We start from the raw sequence: 18,024 nt of genomic DNA, 5'->3' as shown, positions 1-18,024 counted from the left end.
TGTCCAAAGTATTCAGTACATTGGATTATGTATGATCCAGATTTATAGTTTAAAAATGTGCAACCCTAGAATCTCTCGGGCTCTTACTCCACAATATATTATTTAATTCAATGTTAGGAACAGCATGAGACAAGAAGTGCTGCAGAAATTGCTATTTATGTTGGAAAACAAACAAATGGGGGAAAAGATATGGCTGTTACATTTACCTCATTATTACTAAATAACTCAAAATTGCTTAAATATAAGTTAAGGGAAATATAGGGAGTTTTATTACAGTGAGTTTTTATGGTTATTTTTTCTAGTATAAGTCTGCTAACACATTTTATATTCCTAGTTTGCTTTATTATCTTTTTACATTTGGAAATAATAGTTATAGTTTTCTGTTATTAAAAGTATAAACAGGCTTCCCTGGTGGCGCAGTGGTTGAGAGTCCGCCTGCCGATGCAGGGGACGCGGGTTCGTGCCCCGGACCGGGAAGATCCCACATGCCGCGGAGCGGCTGGGCCCGTGAGCCATGGCCGCTGGGCCTGCGCGTCCGGAGCCTGTGCCCCGCAACGGGAGAGGCCACAACAGTGAGAGGCCCGCATACCGCAAAAAAAAAAAAAAAAAAAAAAAGTATAAACAAAAGAATTAAAGCATGTGATTGCATACAAGTCTACTCTATTTCTTTTCATATTGAGAGCTTCCTTATAGTCAGAGGGACGCCTTTAAATAAAGGTCCAAATCTTGCACCAGTATATAACTCCAAAACTCAACTTGCTGGTTACCTCCTCTAGGAAACTGCTCCATCACCTCAGAGAGGATTCCCCCTGCAAGATGAGGTCCATGTTGTAGGTGTTCCCAAAGGTGAGTATTCTCACCTTTAAGTCTATTTTCTGTGAATTCCTGGAATAGACATTGTGCCTTTTATACCAGTAATAAGTAACAAGTTCATAAGACCTAGTTAGAAGCTCTATGAAATTTTATATTTCATGCTGGATTAAACCAAATGAAGCACTTTAAATTAGGATAGAGACTACCACCTCCCCCCAGAAGAGATAAGTACATTTCTGATATTCCATCATTAAAACTGGTACTTTATATGACAGTATTGGTTTCCATTTGATTTTTCTAAATTTTGAATAAAACATTACAAACATAGCATAGGAAAAAGGCATTCTCAAATAGCATACAGTGAATTGATTTTCTTTTCTTGCTTTTTAATGATTATTATTATTACTAGATAGAAGCTTGGCAATATTTCTAATCACTGTCTAGATCTAAATCTAGGTCAGGGCTGGCCTTGCATCCGTCAGCATCTAAGTATCTTCCATTTGCAGATGCTGGCACAGGTTACAACATCTTCTCTAAGCAGCTTCTCTTTTATTATTTTCAATGGAAAACCCATGCCTGCTAACTCCATAGTTCAATATACAGTTATACATGCTATCAGAATTACAGAATTTGAGCTCCTGCCTTCAGAGAGTTTGTTTACAGTCCAAGGCAATCATCAAAGTCAAGTCAACACATACTTATCAAGTGACTTCTGATAAGGCCTGGGCAAAGCCTTTATTTAAAAGCAATACGAGTATAGCTAACAGTATGCAAGTTGCTCAGTTTTCTCCTTACATTGAAATAAGCAACACTTAACTGGAGGGAAATAATCTGAAATGTGTGCTTATAAAGGATAGTAATTTCATTTTCCATTTCTTTTGGAAATCTGAATTTGGTAGAAATTTGGTAGAAAAGTCATAAATATGCTGTTTAATAATTTGCCTTTGCACAGCAAGGCAAATTAATTTTCTTTTAAATTGTACACTGTAATTGCATATTTTTTCTTTACACATGTACACTTATACTGTTACCATATTTTACTTATATGAGAATGTATTTCCTGTCACATTTGCCTACGTGATATACTAATGTAAATATACACCCGAATACAATGCAAATGTATCAGTCAAAATGGCTGAGGTAGTTTCAAGGTATTTTTGTTAAATCCAAACATAGTTATCCTATTATGGTTCATCAGTTATCCCCAGTCAAAATATTGATTATAGAAAACATATTAGCTTCTTGATATTGATTTTCCTGATTCCAAACTTGAAGTGAGACCCATTAGACCTTAGGTGTGTCTAATACTAGAATATAATAAGAAGGATTGCTTTTATTATTTCCTGGAACTAAAAACACAATCATTAGATTTTGTCCTGGGTAAAATGAAAAAGTAACCTTGTTTTTCATTTATCACCACTAATGAAAATAAGTGAAGTTTTTTTTTTTTTTTTTTTTTGTGGTACGCGGGCCTCTCACTGTTGTGGCCTCTCCGGTTGCGGAACACAGGCTCCGGACGCGCAGGCCCAGCGGCCATGGCTTTCAGGCCCAGCCGCTCCACAGCATGTGGGATCTTCCTGGACCGGGACATGAACCCGTGTCCCCTGCATCGGCAGGTGGACTCTCAATCACTGAGCCACCAGGGAAGCCCTAAGTGGAGTTTTAAAAAAAGGTGCAAATTCATTTATAAGAGAAAAGGTCATCATGACAAACACTTGAGGATGTTATGGTATAAATTTTCTGGTAGTTTTCCTGCACCAATGTACTACCTAGGAATGAGCACCACACCACACACACCACAGTGAAGAACTGACTTGAAATAGACCTTGACTCTCAATGGCTGCTTTTCTTTATTTACTTCTATGTCACCTCTGGTATGTTGGTATGCTAGGACTCTAAACCCCAGACTTTCGTTCCAAGTGTACATGACACCAGCAGCAGGGAGTGAATGTGTGTGCATATGACTGTGTGTGTGTGTAGTGTGTGTATGAGTATGCACATGTATATCTTATATTTGCAAATGCTTATCATGTATTTCTTGAATACATCTTAATGACAATTAAAATGATTACTTTTATACTGGAGAAAAACACAATGCCCTATGAAGCAAAATCATATTGATTTCTAGTAGGGGACATGAGATTTCAGCAACATGTTTGAAAAATGCTACCTTAAACATCTGCCTTTCAACGAAGAAGGGTTAAAGTCACCCTGGAAAAGTCAATAAAATTGTTCAAAATGTTTACATTAATTAATGAAATTAATTAGTTAAATTTTCATTATATCTTAATGAAAACTTAAGCAGTTACACCAAAGAAATTGAAACTCTCCTAGAGGCAATGAACCATTGCTAATCACTTAAGATTTTAATACAATTTTAAGGTAAATCTCTAGTAAGTAAAAATGTAGGTGATAGGAAAGTTTGATAAATTGTATTTGGAGAATTACCTAAACATTACGTTCTTCAAAAATACAGATAATGAATGTAGAAAAGTGATTTCTCTAAACACCTAAATTGTGATAAATTAAGTAACACACCGGATATTTTTAAAGCTTTATGCCATCGGAAGAATGGGTATGGTGATCTTATTTTATCCTGAATAGACTGAAAAAGTACTAGCAATATCAAAGAAGGAGTCTACCTTATGTTAAGTGTTCTTATCACACAAAAAATTAAAGAGGGCAGTAAACATCTTTTGGAGGTGATGGATGTGCTTATGCCATTGAAGGTGCTGATGGTTTCATGAGTGTATACTTATTTTCATCTCAAGTTTTATAGTCTTTTTATAGTCTTTTGTATGTATTCAATGCAAAAAACAATCTTTTGTTTTTTGTGTTTTTTTTGCGGTACGCGGGCCTCTCACTGTTGTGGCCTCTCCCGTTGCGGAGCACAGGCTCCGGACACGCAGGCTCAGCGGCCATGGCTCACGGGCCCAGCCGCTCCGCGGTATGTGAGATCTTCCCAGACCAGGGCACGAACCCGTGTCCCCTGCATCGGCAGGCGGACTCTCAACCACTGCGCCACCAGGGAGGCCCTCAATCTTTTATTTGTACTCAATAAAGTGGTTTAAATGAATTAAGAGTCTAAAATGAGATTATTTGCAAAAATTTGTAAAAACATACATATATGCATAATTTAATTTACTTGAATAAGTATTTATAAGACAATTTTTATTGTTGGGCTGCAAATTTTAGATCTCAGTTTAAAACTTGATGTGTTCATCTCTTAAATATATTGTTATCTATCAAATCAGTTCTAGATTATACTAATGGCCTCTAAACCTAGCTCTCTGCCTTTGGACTCAGTTACCTACACTGTATTTTAAACTTTCCTGCCAGACCTGTCTTTTCAGGAATGATTTCTTTTCATATTATGCCATCTTCAAAACCTTCTTTGGCATCCCATTATCCATGGAAACAACTGTTAGCCTTTCATTAGTTTCTTATTAAATCTACATTTTGCCTCGTGCTAAGATGAATTTTATGAAGAAGGAAGGGGGAGGAAGCTGAGGGGAAGACAGAGGCAGGGAGAGAGAGAGAGATAAAAGGAGAGAGAGAGAAAGAGAGAGAGAGAAGAGAGGGACATTTAGCATATTCTTTCTTCTGTCTGCTCTGGAAAAGACTACAGTTTAGTGGTGGAAGACAGCAATGTAAATAAATAATATAAAATACTGTAAAAATTTGAAATAAAATAGAACAATATTAGAATCTTGAGAAGTAAGCAATTCACTTAGATGTAGAAAAGCTGGAAAAATTACCAGAGAAGAGGAGGGAAAGTATTTGACAAAGAGTTCTGACGAAAAGAAAACAACGGGTATAGAAAGGGGAATCACTCGGAGCACAAAGCAGCCCTGTGTCACCCTCTGGAAATTACAGAGTTTGGTCCAGGTAGAAAAACATCTGTGCTTTGTTCTGTGATGAAGTGTCAGGAGTCAGATGATGTGACAACTTAGTCACATCTTGTGTGTCACATCAATGACTTTGTGTGTCATCTCAGTGACATTTCATAACCTTGTGGGAATTGCTAAGGATCTGCATTGCTGACCATATCTCTGCAGGTGTGAATTAGAATGGCTAGCAATTGAAGAAGGGACGTTAGAAAATAAGCTGCAAAAATTTTTAGGGGAAAGATGATGAAATTCTGAATTAATTATGTTATTACATGAAAGGACAAGTGGGAATCAAATTAATAGCTGTCATTTATTGAGTGCTTACTATGCGGTGATGGCTAATTTTATGTGTAAATTTGGCTGAGTTATGGTGCCTGACTGTTTGGTCAAATACTAGTCTGGCTGTGAAAGCAGTTTGCAGATATGATTAACATTTACAATCAGTTCATTTTAAGTAAGGAATAATGTGGTTGGTCTTTATCCAATGAGTTGAAGGCCTCACGACTGCAGCTCAAGACTGTGATATTAAATCTTCCAGCCAGCCAGACAGCGCCCATAATTGTTTGAGTTCTCTCTCTCTGAATACACATATACATATATAGCTATATACACTATTAATACTGTTTACTGGAAAATCTTGACTTGTGCACATTACCTATCTCATTTAAACCTCAAGCAAAACTGGGAGTAGTTATGATTTTCTTTCATTTTTAAAATGAGCAAGTTTAAGCTTAAAGCTTTCAACCTTCCATAAGTTACAAAACAAAAAACAGAATCTGAGCTTGAATTGAGTTTTTTCTGATTCTAGAGAGTGTATTTTAATCAGTGAAATGTTTTTTCCTTCTTATGCTCAGACTTCATCTGACTTTTAGAAGCTTTCGATTCTTACGGTAAAATTATAGATGAGGTATATTTAACTTTTATATATGAATTTACATGAATTCATATAATTATATGACTTTTCAAATGTTCTACAATGAGTGATTTTAACTTTTATAAGATGAAGTTATTTTGGAAAGAAAAAGGCTACGCCCTCTTAAACCAGAATTCTTTTCAACTGAATGACTAACATATTTCTTCCTGCTTCAGTATCCACCATTTCTTTTTATAAAACATTTGCTACAGCTGAAGTGGTCTACTCACTGCCTTCTCTAAATAATACATGCTGTATTGTGTCAGGTTTTTTTCCCACAAAGTTGGCCACAACCAAACTGTTTTCCCCTACACCTAGTGTTACTAAAAAATTCTCCATCCTTTGAATTCTAACTCAGACCCTCTTTATCTATAAATTATGCCCAATCTCTTACCTTTCTTCTCTATAGCCAAGGATTTATTTTACAGCAAATAAAATTAGGGAGTGAGAATTAAGGATGAAAAAATCAATTGTTCTTAGTTTATAAACACTACAGGACTCTGATTAATTTAATGCAAAACTAAAGTATTGCAGTGGCTCATCTCTGGTATAATCATATCGCTGACTTTTGCTGGTGGCTTCGAATAGTGACAAAGCCTGTCATATTCACATGAAATGGACCGTTAGCCATTTGCAGAGACACACCCTTTAATTATATTGAATTTATGTTTACTTAAACAAAAAATAACCTCAACAAGAATGGAACTTATCCCAAAATTTTCCCAAATGACTTTGGAAAATGCCATTACAAAGAACTTAGGCTTATTTCTCAAAAAAACTAGTAACACCAAAATTCCTGAAGAAGTTAAAATTCAAGTGACACATTTTTTAAAATCTTTTAAAACAGTAAAAATAAACACCTCTAAAATACTATATGCTAGATACTTTTCAAAATGCTTTGTATTTATACATTAAATGCCAGAATCGCATTATTAGTAAAGCACTGTTATTGTCACCATTTTAAAGATAAGAAAACTAAGGCATGTAGAGATTAATAGTCTCAAAATCAACAGCTAGTAAGTAATGGATGAGGATTCAATCACCTGCAAAATGACCCCCATGAGAGGATCTATGATTTTTGTAAATTTTTAGTATTTTTATGATTTTCTCAAATATATTAAAGAATAAGGAATCAATAACAAATACGAATCATTAAAGAAAATGCATACAACTAATACTACTTCCTTTAGGGTATAAAACTTATTTTGGCACAGGTGTAGGTTGCTCTCAGGCTTGGAGAAAAAGAGTCATTTAAAACTAATCAAAGTTTTATACATTTTTCCTAAGGACTCTCCAGTGACACGAACATGAAGTTATCTGGGGTTTCTGTGTTCTAACATTTTGTGTGTTTAGAATTTGCCTCTGGCCTAATGGACCAGCTGTCTTGTTGACAGCAGCAGAGTGAAGCAGTAGGACTACAGCGTCTGCCCACTTCCTGGTGCCCACTCACCACTGTCCATCAATACACTGATCCTTGACTTCTCTGAATCAGACCTGCATCTTCATATCTAGCATGTCTTAGGCAGCTTCTGCTGCCACTCTTCAGGAATATCATAATGGAATGGATCTAGAGACAGCCCTACATAGGTATATTAAACACATTGTTTTAAATGTCTAAAATAGACACAGGATAAATGCAAATATACTGTCTATAATCTATGGTATTTGAACCACTGCAATATTTTTTCATTTTAAATTACTGGCTTGTTTTCTTCATAATAATTTAATCAATTATTCAACCATTTAGTGTGGATAAGGCAGTGAATACACTGTGTTATACAGGATTTCTTTATAACATGTAACCATAAAGATGTTCAAGAAGCTTCAGGTCTAATGTCTGGCAACTTTGTATATGTTTCTCTCAATGTTATTGGTAAACCTTTAAGGTTTAAATAATCCCAGTTAAATATAGAATATAATATTTAGAATTATATAGAATGTAATATGAGGGAGGTCAGAAAGCACAGTCAAATGCTTTCATTTTACTACTGATGAAAATGAGGTGCCGAGAGGAAAAATGATTTGGCCAAAGTCACATAACCAACCACTGGCCGAGACTCTATCTCAGGTATATTCACGTCCAGAATATTTCAGGGTCCAGAAGTTTTTTAATGAAAAGATGCACTGTTTAGTTATAGTACATTATTCCACAGCCTTATTGTGATGTGAAATACCTGTTTCATCAATTAGCTTAAGAAAGTATTTCTTAGATTTATAAAATGGAATAAAACTAATAATATGCACTTTGTTAAGGAAAATATTTATATTTCCTAAATTGTCATAATGAAATGATGGTCATGGGAAATTAAAAAACATACCTCAACCCACTCAGCTGTTATTGAAGCAGCAATTCTAAGTAAATACAAGCAAACAAACAAAACTAGAGGATCCTAACTTCTGTTAAAGGTTAGGGTTAGGGTTGGTTGATCAGAATTATTAAAGGCAAATAAGATGAACATATTGATAAGAATATGAAGAATTTCAATTTACTAAAAGACGTATTTAACATTTAACACCCCTCATTCTTAAAAGCATAGTTCAAATTATATAATGTAAAACCTACAGAACACTAAAGAAAAAGACCATATATCCACCATCACTACTAAGGAGTTAAAGTCTTACGTACTTTAACTTATTTAACTTTAATTTATGTATTATGTAAAACATAATTATGTATTAAGATAGACCCAATAGGCACATATAAAACACTGTACCTATCGCAGGGAAAACATTTATAAAAGTTTACATTAAGCCATTAGGCCATCATTTTCTAAGTGACTATTACAAAGATCTGTTTTTGAACTTTACAAATTAGCTTCAAAACCCATTTCACATGTTTGTAAATTTAAAAACAAACATCAAAATAACACACCTGAAATAAGAAAATGCAATAGATATTTTTAAATATTCTAACTAAATACTATTAAGAGTATTACTATCAAATTGTTGGATGAAGATTAAGCAACATTTAAAGAAAATTCTATAGTCTTCCATGTTTTATTGGAACAGAAAAAGAGGACACTAACATTATACTAGAAAGGATCAAATAAATTTAAAATTTGGCTTTTTGAGAAGACAAATATGAAATTTATAAATATCAACCAAAGTTGATCATGAAAATAAAGTACTTACAAATAATATTAGGAAACAAGAAAAAATACAGCAACACATGCTAAGATTAAAATAACACTAAGAAGTTATAAAAATATTATGCTAAAAATTTGAAAATTTAGGTGAAATGGACTTTTAGAAATGCATAAATTACCAAAACTTATTCAAAAATAAATCTAAACCTTACTGTTACAGTCATAATAGAATACATTTTTAAGAATCTTCCCACAAAAAAAGAAACTACCTCACCATAACTAGGCACATTCATAGGGTAGCTAGTGCAAGAAGAATTTAATAAATTAGAAAGCAGAAAAATTGGAATGGAAGAAGCAATAATGTCATTATTAACAAATAATAGTCTGGAAAAACTAGGTGTTCGTGAGGATATGGAACAAAGGGGATTCTCACATTGTTGCTAGTAAGCATACAAACACACAAACAATTTAGAAATCAGTTTGGCCATGTGTAGTACTTTTGAGCATGCTCAAGCCATACAAGCAAGCAATACCACTTCCTGAGCAATTTTCCCTTAAAGTCTATATCCAGGCACCCATGAGACACAAGAATATTGTGAAGCTCAAACTGCTTTTATACATCAATCACTCTCTTTTTGAGTTTGTGATAATTCCAAAATATATGAGAAAAATGTCTTAAGAGAACATTGTCAAGTGTAGACTTCCATCTTAAATTTTTGCCATGAACAGTGCTTTAAGAATAAATAAAACATTATGTAATAGAAATTTTACAGAACTAGGCCCTAGTATTCTTGGATCTCTTCTGGGTTTTATTATTAACTAGCAGTTTAATGACACATTATAAACTTTTTTCTTTTTAATTAGTTGATAACATTATACTGGTACTATTTGATATATTCTTAAATTAAAATACTAGATAAAAGATATTAAGGTAAATTAAAATCATCCAGTATAATAGGACAATTTTTATGAGTGGCTTCTGTAAGTATTTTCCATAGGGCCCTGGCTGACAGTACTCAGTGCATACCAATGCCTGTGCTTACCAGCTGCTGCCCTTGGACGCCCCAGGCCGCGTACTGCAAGACGGAGTCCTCTACTTCTGGAGGATTTAACTCCCAAACTTCCCTTGAAAAAAGGTAAATATTTTTACATGAACAAATTAACACCTACATCAACAATTTAGTTGGACAGTTGCTCATGGAAACCAGAAAATCAAAGAACTTACCTAGTGTGTATATTGTAAATCACATATGAAGCAGTATACGAATAATGAAAAATCTGAAAAAAAAAAGAAGCATTATAGACCCTAGTTTGGAATAAAGGCTCCATCTTAATGGGTATATATGTTTTTGATAAAATCCAGGAAATCTAAAATTGGTTTTAGAGAGAATTCAAAATGTAAAATATTCTAGTTCTGGAGTTTATTACCCTTTCTGAGCCTTACTGTAATAACCTCCTAATCCTTCTTTCTACCATCAATCTCATTCCTTATTCAATCCACACTCTATATTTAGTATGATTCTGAATATTTTGCTAACTTGTTTAAAATATTCAGTGATTCCTCACTGCCTATAAAATAAAGTTCAAACCACTTCAGTGATATTCAAGGGTTTTGGTATTTTGGGTCCTACACGTTTTCCCACCCTTAACATCCACTACTTCTTTTCACCTAGTCTATACTTCAATTACCTTAAACAAATTCCTTCTGTATATCCTGAGTAACCTGAGCATCTCTCTCTCTCTCTCTCTCTCTCTCTCTCTCTCTCTCTCTCTCTTTTTTCTTTTTTTTAGGACATCCTACCCTCACTCAGGTGAAAATTTCCCCTCCTTCCATTATAGCCTCTGCATAGCCTTCAATAGAAATCTGTCTCACAGTTTACTTTCAACTCTTAGGACAATTCTCACCCTGTAACGTAAGTTAGATAAATATTTTAAGTACTTGTTTCTTTTTCCCACTAAAATGTTGTCAGGTCCAGGTGCGTATTGCCTTTGCATCCTCCACATTACCTTATATGGTGTCATGTTTGCATGCAACATGCAATCAATATTTGTTGAGTAATGATTCTGATGGGGAAAAACTCTTGCAGCTTAAAGTGTTTGTGGAGACAAAATGGGGTAACACCCCAATCCCTTCATAGAAATAGTTGAAAAGTTTGTGTTAAGTAGTTGGTTGCAAGTATGTATCTTCAAGAGACTTTAGTGCCATCTTATAAAGAGCCTTGTTTCTTTTTAAAGGGCATCTTCCCAAGGATCACAGCATCCATGATGGGATGACATTAAGGAACATAGTGGATGATGCAAAGATATCCCTATATTTTGGTTCTTACTAATTAAAGATGGTGGAATAGTAGAATACAGAGGAATGAGGAAAATTGCAAAAGACGGGTTAGGGAAAGAGATGATAAGTATGTGATATTTCAATGAAATTCTTTTTCTCTAAGCTATGTGGATGGATCTAGTGAAGAAAATTTTTTCCATCTAGCTATATTGTTATTATTTGCAAGATTTACAGAACTTATGTTGATACTTCCATTTTTCAGCATACAAGTATAAAAGTTTCTTTTATTCCTGTAGTGGATGTACGTTGCACAAATATAATACTGTCAATTGAAACTCCCTAGAAGTCAAATTGTTACTTCTCACTGCAATAGCTTCAATTAAACATGATTGGCCACATATTCTGTAAAGCAATACTAGTGTTCTCTCTTTGCATTGAAATTACAATCCTTCCCCCATTTGTTATAATATTGTGTTTTACAATGAAGCTTTATTCCTCCATTTCTTTTGGAATAACTATTAAATCTGAGATTGCCTTCACTATAGAGTCATAGAAGTGAAAATAACTTTTCCTGGTGTCTATTTTGGCTTTCATATTGTGTTCTATAAAATTCCATATTTGACTACAAATTTTAAATCTCAAATTTACTACTACTATAGCTGACAAAGAGGTGAGAAATGTGACCACCTCTATAAACATTTTTTTCAACTCAGAAAGTTCTGCTGCCAAAGCAAACTGCCAAGTGAGCACTTGGTCTTCAAAGCAGACAAATGTATCAATGACGTTATGGGTGAAAAGAAACTATTCATCCCATCTGTTAACCACCTAACACACTGTACCTGAATTCTAGGCTCACATCCATCTTGAGAGTTCCTGTGTACTACTGTTTTAGTCAAAGCAAGTCAAAATAACCACTGAGACAAAACTGGATGGATATAACCATTGAATGTTGGTCTCTATCATATTTATATAATACAGAATTATAGAGGTTGCTGGCTCTTCTCGATGTATGAATCCAAAGAACTTCGACGGTCTCCCAATGATGGGATTTAGAGAGAGGGATATATAAATCCACTTTCTGCTTTGTAGTTCTTAGCCTAATACAGCATTTGTTTCTCTCAGCTGGTATGCTGAGATGGAAGATCACAATAAAGAATTTAACCTCACAGATACAGAGAACAAACTAGTGGTTGCCAGAGGGAGGAGGGTCGGAGATGAAAAAAACAGGTGAAAGGGATTAAGAGGTACAAACTTCCAGTTATAAAATAAGTCACAGGGACGTAATGTATAGCACAGGGAATATAGTTAATAATATTGTATGTGCATAAACTATAAAAATATTAAATCGCTATGTCGTATACCCGAAACTAACATAATATTGCAAGTCAACTATACTTTAATTAAAAAAAAGTTAATCCTGCCTAAGCTGCAAACACACCGCAAACAAGTTGCAGAGATTTAGCCTCAACTATAGGTTCCCTACAAAGCCAGCAGCTTGCCATTTACAGGTAATTAGAACCTAGCCCTTTTTTCTTAGCTTAGAACTCTTTCCACTAAATCCACTGCCCTTGGTGTGTGTGTGTGTGTGTGTGTGTGTGTGTTTGTGTGTGTGTGTGTGTGTGTGTGTGTGTGTACTCCCAGAAGATCTCAAATACTTTGTAGTTTTCCATAATTAAAATTGCATTATATGTCCACCACAGAATGTAAAGAATGTAAGATAGGAGAGACTTTCAACAGAGTTAGAGGTAGACATTTCTTTATGTTTGTTTGCATAGTGTTGCAGAGATTCTGAAAGGGGGAGTTTTCAAGTAGAATTAGACTTAGCTTTACTGAACATCTGTATTGAAGCACATTGGGCTACATTCAGTCTGTGTTAATCTGCATCTTTCTCTTTCCTTCCTTGAATAACATTTCTATTCTTTTTTAACACTCCTCATTTCCTTTTATCCTATGTTCCTCTTCTACATTGGCCAGGTAGGTCTTGTTTTACGATGAGAGGATAAAATTGGAGTCCCTGATGTCAGAAACAGTTTTTTTTCCTATAATGATTGGCTGTTGCATGGTGAGCGCCGAACTGAACATTTGATGAGATCCTTGGGGACAAAGACATTTCACAGTCAAAAATTACATATTCATCCCATCTCTGCAAATGATGTTCCACTGCTTGTTACAGAGCGTGAATAGTTATAGCAAAGGTGGTGGGTGTGGGGTAAAATTGAGATATACTATGTAAAAACGTGATCAGTGCTTACTCCTGGAAGCTGGACTTGAGATGACATTCAGTGTCATGATGCCAAAATGTATTGGGAGGTACAGAAGGCATCATAAGATCCTGCAAACCAATCTGATCCCCACCACCTCTACCTTACTTGAGGACCCTATAAGAGGCTGATTACTAAATATTAATCACCATGAGTGGTATAACTAATTATCATTGTTTGCTATAGTTATGCTCTATAAGTCATCGTAAACACTGAATTAGCAAATACTGAATGATTGCTCCTGGGAGAAATATAGGGTTAGGTTCCTGTGGGTCTCTGGTTACATTTTCATCGACCAATCAATACATACCATCTTTTCACGTGTTTTTTTACGTGAAGACACTGTATCTAACACTAAATATTGTTGATTCATTAGCACTGAGCTCGTGGCCAACAGTATTGTAACTCATGCCTGAATGAAGCTTACCTAACACATGTACTTTCTCTGTAAAGCACATCACAGTCTTCCTTCACCTAATAACACTGGACAGCACTTCAGCACTGTGCTTGGGAATATTTTAAACAGCAAAATCATCAACAAAAAGCACAAACATTTTTGAAAAAATAGCACTAAAAGACCATGAAAAGGACGCTAATTTACGGTATGAAAGCTGGAACAAGAAGACCTTGCATCACCTTTTTTGATCTCAGCTGGGAAAGTGTGCATCAGGCAACGCAGATGCTCTGCTGTTCTGAACATGTTTGTGAATGACTGAGAACATGCAGCAAGTATGGATCTTGAAGTTACAAATACAATTTAGAAAATAGGTATGTTTGCAATTCCAGAATCTTTAAAAAACGAAGACTACCTGTACACGTAACACAGACATAGCATGAGATATTACTGGAAGAAAGAAAGAAAAAAAAAAAACAGGCATATTGAAGGAAGGCCTGCCAGAACTTAAACACAAGAAACATACAGAAGTTACCCACAGTGGTGGTGTTCATGTTCTGCAAATGAAAACTAGCTACATCCAGTTATCAAATGTCTGTTAAGTAATCTTTTTGACACCGGCACTACACTAGGTACCATTTCAAAAAAAAAATTATTATGGGGATAGAACTCATTTTTAAAATAGAGTAAAATACAAAAGAGTATCAATTGATAATTTTTATTTACTCCTATATGTTGTCTGTCAGTATATAAACATGTGGTGAATACTAATTATATGCAAGCTTCTAAGTTAAGTACCTTGCCAAATGCAGACTGTAATAAACATGAACCCTGCCCCCAAAGAGTTCTTGACCCATTTGGGGTGACAAAGTTAGGAAATATTATATTAGTATAAAGGGCTCCAGTTGCAGGTCTTGGTTAAATTAGAACTTGCAGATTATAAACCATAAGCTTTCCAAGAAGCAATTTGTAATCTGTTTCAAGCCTGCAATCATAGGGAAGATAACAGTTGACTTTGGCATTGAAGGAACTAATATAATTATTGAATTGAGTATTTACTATATACTGGACTCTGCTGAGTGCTCAACATATATCACTTATGTTTAAATCGACCTCAGGAAGTAGAAACTGTAATTCATAATTCATGTGATAGGCTCTGGAAGCACTGAAAGTTTAAGCAGGAGACAGAGCCACAATTTGAGCCTACGTCTGTCTGATTACAACCCATATTATGACTTAATCTCTCTGTACTCTCTCTCTCTCAGGGAGCTGGGATGGGAAGCATGACTCCAGCTTTGCAAAAGATTTATTTCTGAAAGACCTTTAAAGATACCACCGAAAGATTTATGGACACGAGTAGGCATGAATTAATTGTGATTATCACAGTTAAGAGATTTCATTGAAAGATGATCTAATATATCAAATTAAAAATGTAAATCCCCTTCTCCTTTAGCTTTTTCACATTTTCTTGGAATATCATTTATTGCCTAAGACATCTATGGGGATTCATGTCAAGGAGAGTTACACTTACAAGAAAAAAGAACAGGGTGCCTTAGTAATTTACGCTTAAAACGCTTAAACGCTTTAATTTAATTTAAACGCTTAAATCTCTGGGTGCCGAACTTTTGTGCACTGCAGTTAAACTGCCGAATTGGAATAAATAGCATACTTTTTCATGGCCTTGAGGATATTTAAAATAGGATTATGGATTTGCCATTGACTCAAACAGTTAGGAAAACTAAACTATGAGGAAGCAGGTCTCTGAATAAATAGTATTTATGAAAAAATGGCAGTGAGAGAAAAGACAATGTAGACAAAAGGGTGTTTGTTTCTCTTGGAAGTAAGTGGTATAATGATGCCAAGTTTGTTCTAGGATAATGGAATACCTTTCACGGTAAGTAGTGGTTCTGTTGTTGGACATTTTTATCTTTATTATGCAATGAAAAACTAGACCATCAGGTAGGATACTCTAATGTAGTAAATATGGTTCACAAAATTACAAGATGCAGCTCTACAAAAATCCTTTTAAGACATTGTATTAAAAAAGGTTTTGTGAACAACAGGTATTGGTAGAAAGGGAAAATAAATATGGGAGGGAATTTAAGGTATAAGTAATATTTGTCAATATTTTAGTCTACTTTCTTTAATCTTTAAGACTGACATATACACACTACTATATATATAATATAGATAACTAATAAGAACCTACTGTATATCTGCAATATCTTTTTGGATCTTTCTCCTAGAGTTATGAAAATAAAAACAAAAATAAACAAATGGTACCTAATTAAACTTAAAAGCTTTTGCACAGTAAAGGAAACCATAAACAACACAAAAAGACAACCCACAGAATGGGAGGAAATATTTGCCAACAAAGTGACTAACAAGGGTTTAATCTCCAAAATATACAAACAGCTCATGCAGATCAATGTCAAAGAAACAATTCAATCAATAAATGGGTGGAAGATCTAAATAAATAGACATTTCTCCAAAGAAGACATACAGATGGCCAAAAAACACATGAAAAGATGTTCAACACCACTAATTATCAGAAAAATGCAAATCAAAACCCCAAGATATCACTTCACACAAGTCAGAATGGCCATCATTAAAAGTCTACAAACAATAAATGCTGGAGAGGGTATGGAGAAAAGGGAACCCTCCTATGCTGTTGGTGGGAATGTAAATTGATACAGCCACTATGGAGAACAGTATGGAGGTTCCTTAAAAAACTAAAAACAGAACTACCATATGATCCAGCAATCCCACTACTGGGCATAGATCCAGAGAAAACCAACATCCAAAAAGATACACGCATTGACAATGGAATGGATAAAGAAGATGTGGTACATTTCTACAATGGAATACTACTCAGCCATAAATAAAGAATGAAATGATGCCATCTGCAACAACATGGATGGACCTAGAGATTATCATACTAAGTGAAGTAAGTCAGATAGAGAAAGACAAATATCATATGATATCACTCATATGTGGAATCTAATTTTGAAAAATGATACAAATGAACTTACTTACAAAACAGACTCACAGATTTCAAAAACAAATTTATGGTTACCAAAGAAGAAACATGGTGGGGAGAGATAAATTAGGAGCTGGGGATTAACGTATATATGCTACTACAGATAAAATAGATAACCAACAAGGACCGACTGTATAGCACAGGGAACTCTACTCAATATTCTATAATAACCTATATGGGTAAAGAATCTGAAAAAGAATGAATATATGTATATCTATAACTGAATCACTTTGCTGTACACCTGAAACTAACACAACACTGTAAATCAACTCTACTCCAATAAAATTTAAAAAAAAATAAAGGATGGGAAGTTACTGAAGGTGTTAATGGAGAAGAACTCTTATTAAAGGTAACGGTTGTAGGTTGAAAATATTTGAGAATAACTAACCCCAGGATAAAAATATACACAGACATCCATAAAAAATTAGTGTGCTTTTATACGCTGCTTATGAAAAATGACCTGAATTCTAAGCTGATAGGAAATATTTATTTTTCAAAGGAAACAGAAATTGAGACAAAACTTTACAGAACAATTACTCTAATGGTGACAATAATATCTGAAGAAAGTTGTCATCCCACATAGCAAAGGTAATGCTCCACTGACTTTCAACATAAAATCCCTCTGACCCCTCTATTTGTAAGATTTCTGATGTCATGAAAATCAAATATATAAAGAATTGGCTTTCAATCTCAATCACTTCATGTGTATTCATCTGGACTGGCAAGTGGCCCATGCCAATCTGATTATTACTAAGAGCAGAACTTTCTTCCTGAAGGGGCCAAATCTTTAGCCCTGAAGGTCAACCAAACCAACTGAGCCTTGAAAATGCCACACAGATCATCCAGAAACCATCAGGTAGTGTAGGTACCGGAGCCTAAGGTACAAAAACAGACCTTTTCTCCCTCTTAGAAAGCTACATGCTGTAAGTATATAATACTTGCAAAAGGGAGATAGTACATATGATTTATACCAAAAATCAGAAGATCAGGGAAAACTGTAAAAAAATGAACTATGTGGGTCTGTTTTCTTCACTTCTGTGCCCACTTTTGCTTGATTCTAGAAGCCCAGTGTTGCACTTTGACTAATTAGTATCTTAATAATCCAAATTATCCTTCCCTTCTCCCCTTTAAAAAAAATGTATTGTGATATTCTTTAAACTTTCTGAATCATGAAAATCATTAGAAGAATTTTGTAAAATTATGAATTCCAGGAAATCACCTAGGAGAGACCTTGAAATCTGCATTTTACTGTGTGCCTGCAGTCATCCTTTTTGTCAGGCAGGTTTGGGAAATGCTGTTCTGCTCTATGAAAATTCCCATTGTTTACAGCCAAGGTGACTGAATAGAAA

The 18,024-nt window shown here is 34.7% G+C and overlaps 1 protein-coding gene across 9 annotated transcripts in view; it reads right to left on the bottom strand.

The window, feature by feature from the left end:
* Nucleotides 1-18,024, bottom strand: part of DPP10 (dipeptidyl peptidase like 10) — a 1,311,492-nt gene that overhangs the window by 149,874 nt on the left and 1,143,594 nt on the right. For 8 of the 9 annotated variants that reach the window (XM_032638357.1, XM_032638358.1, XM_032638361.1 and 5 more), the window contains 2 exons: nucleotides 9,928-9,980; nucleotides 9,746-9,827 (listed from right to left, as the gene is read on the bottom strand). In XM_032638357.1, the coding sequence (XP_032494248.1) occupies nucleotides 9,746-9,827; nucleotides 9,928-9,980 (135 nt within the window). The remainder of the gene's footprint in view (nucleotides 1-9,745; nucleotides 9,828-9,927; nucleotides 9,981-18,024) is intronic. The other variant, XM_032638362.1, reaches the window with a different exon arrangement.

This window comes from Phocoena sinus, chromosome 7, assembly GCF_008692025.1.
Source record: "Phocoena sinus isolate mPhoSin1 chromosome 7, mPhoSin1.pri, whole genome shotgun sequence".
In the NCBI taxonomy this organism is placed as follows: domain Eukaryota; kingdom Metazoa; phylum Chordata; class Mammalia; order Artiodactyla; family Phocoenidae; genus Phocoena; species Phocoena sinus.
This window is presented reverse-complemented; position numbering and strand designations above follow the sequence as displayed.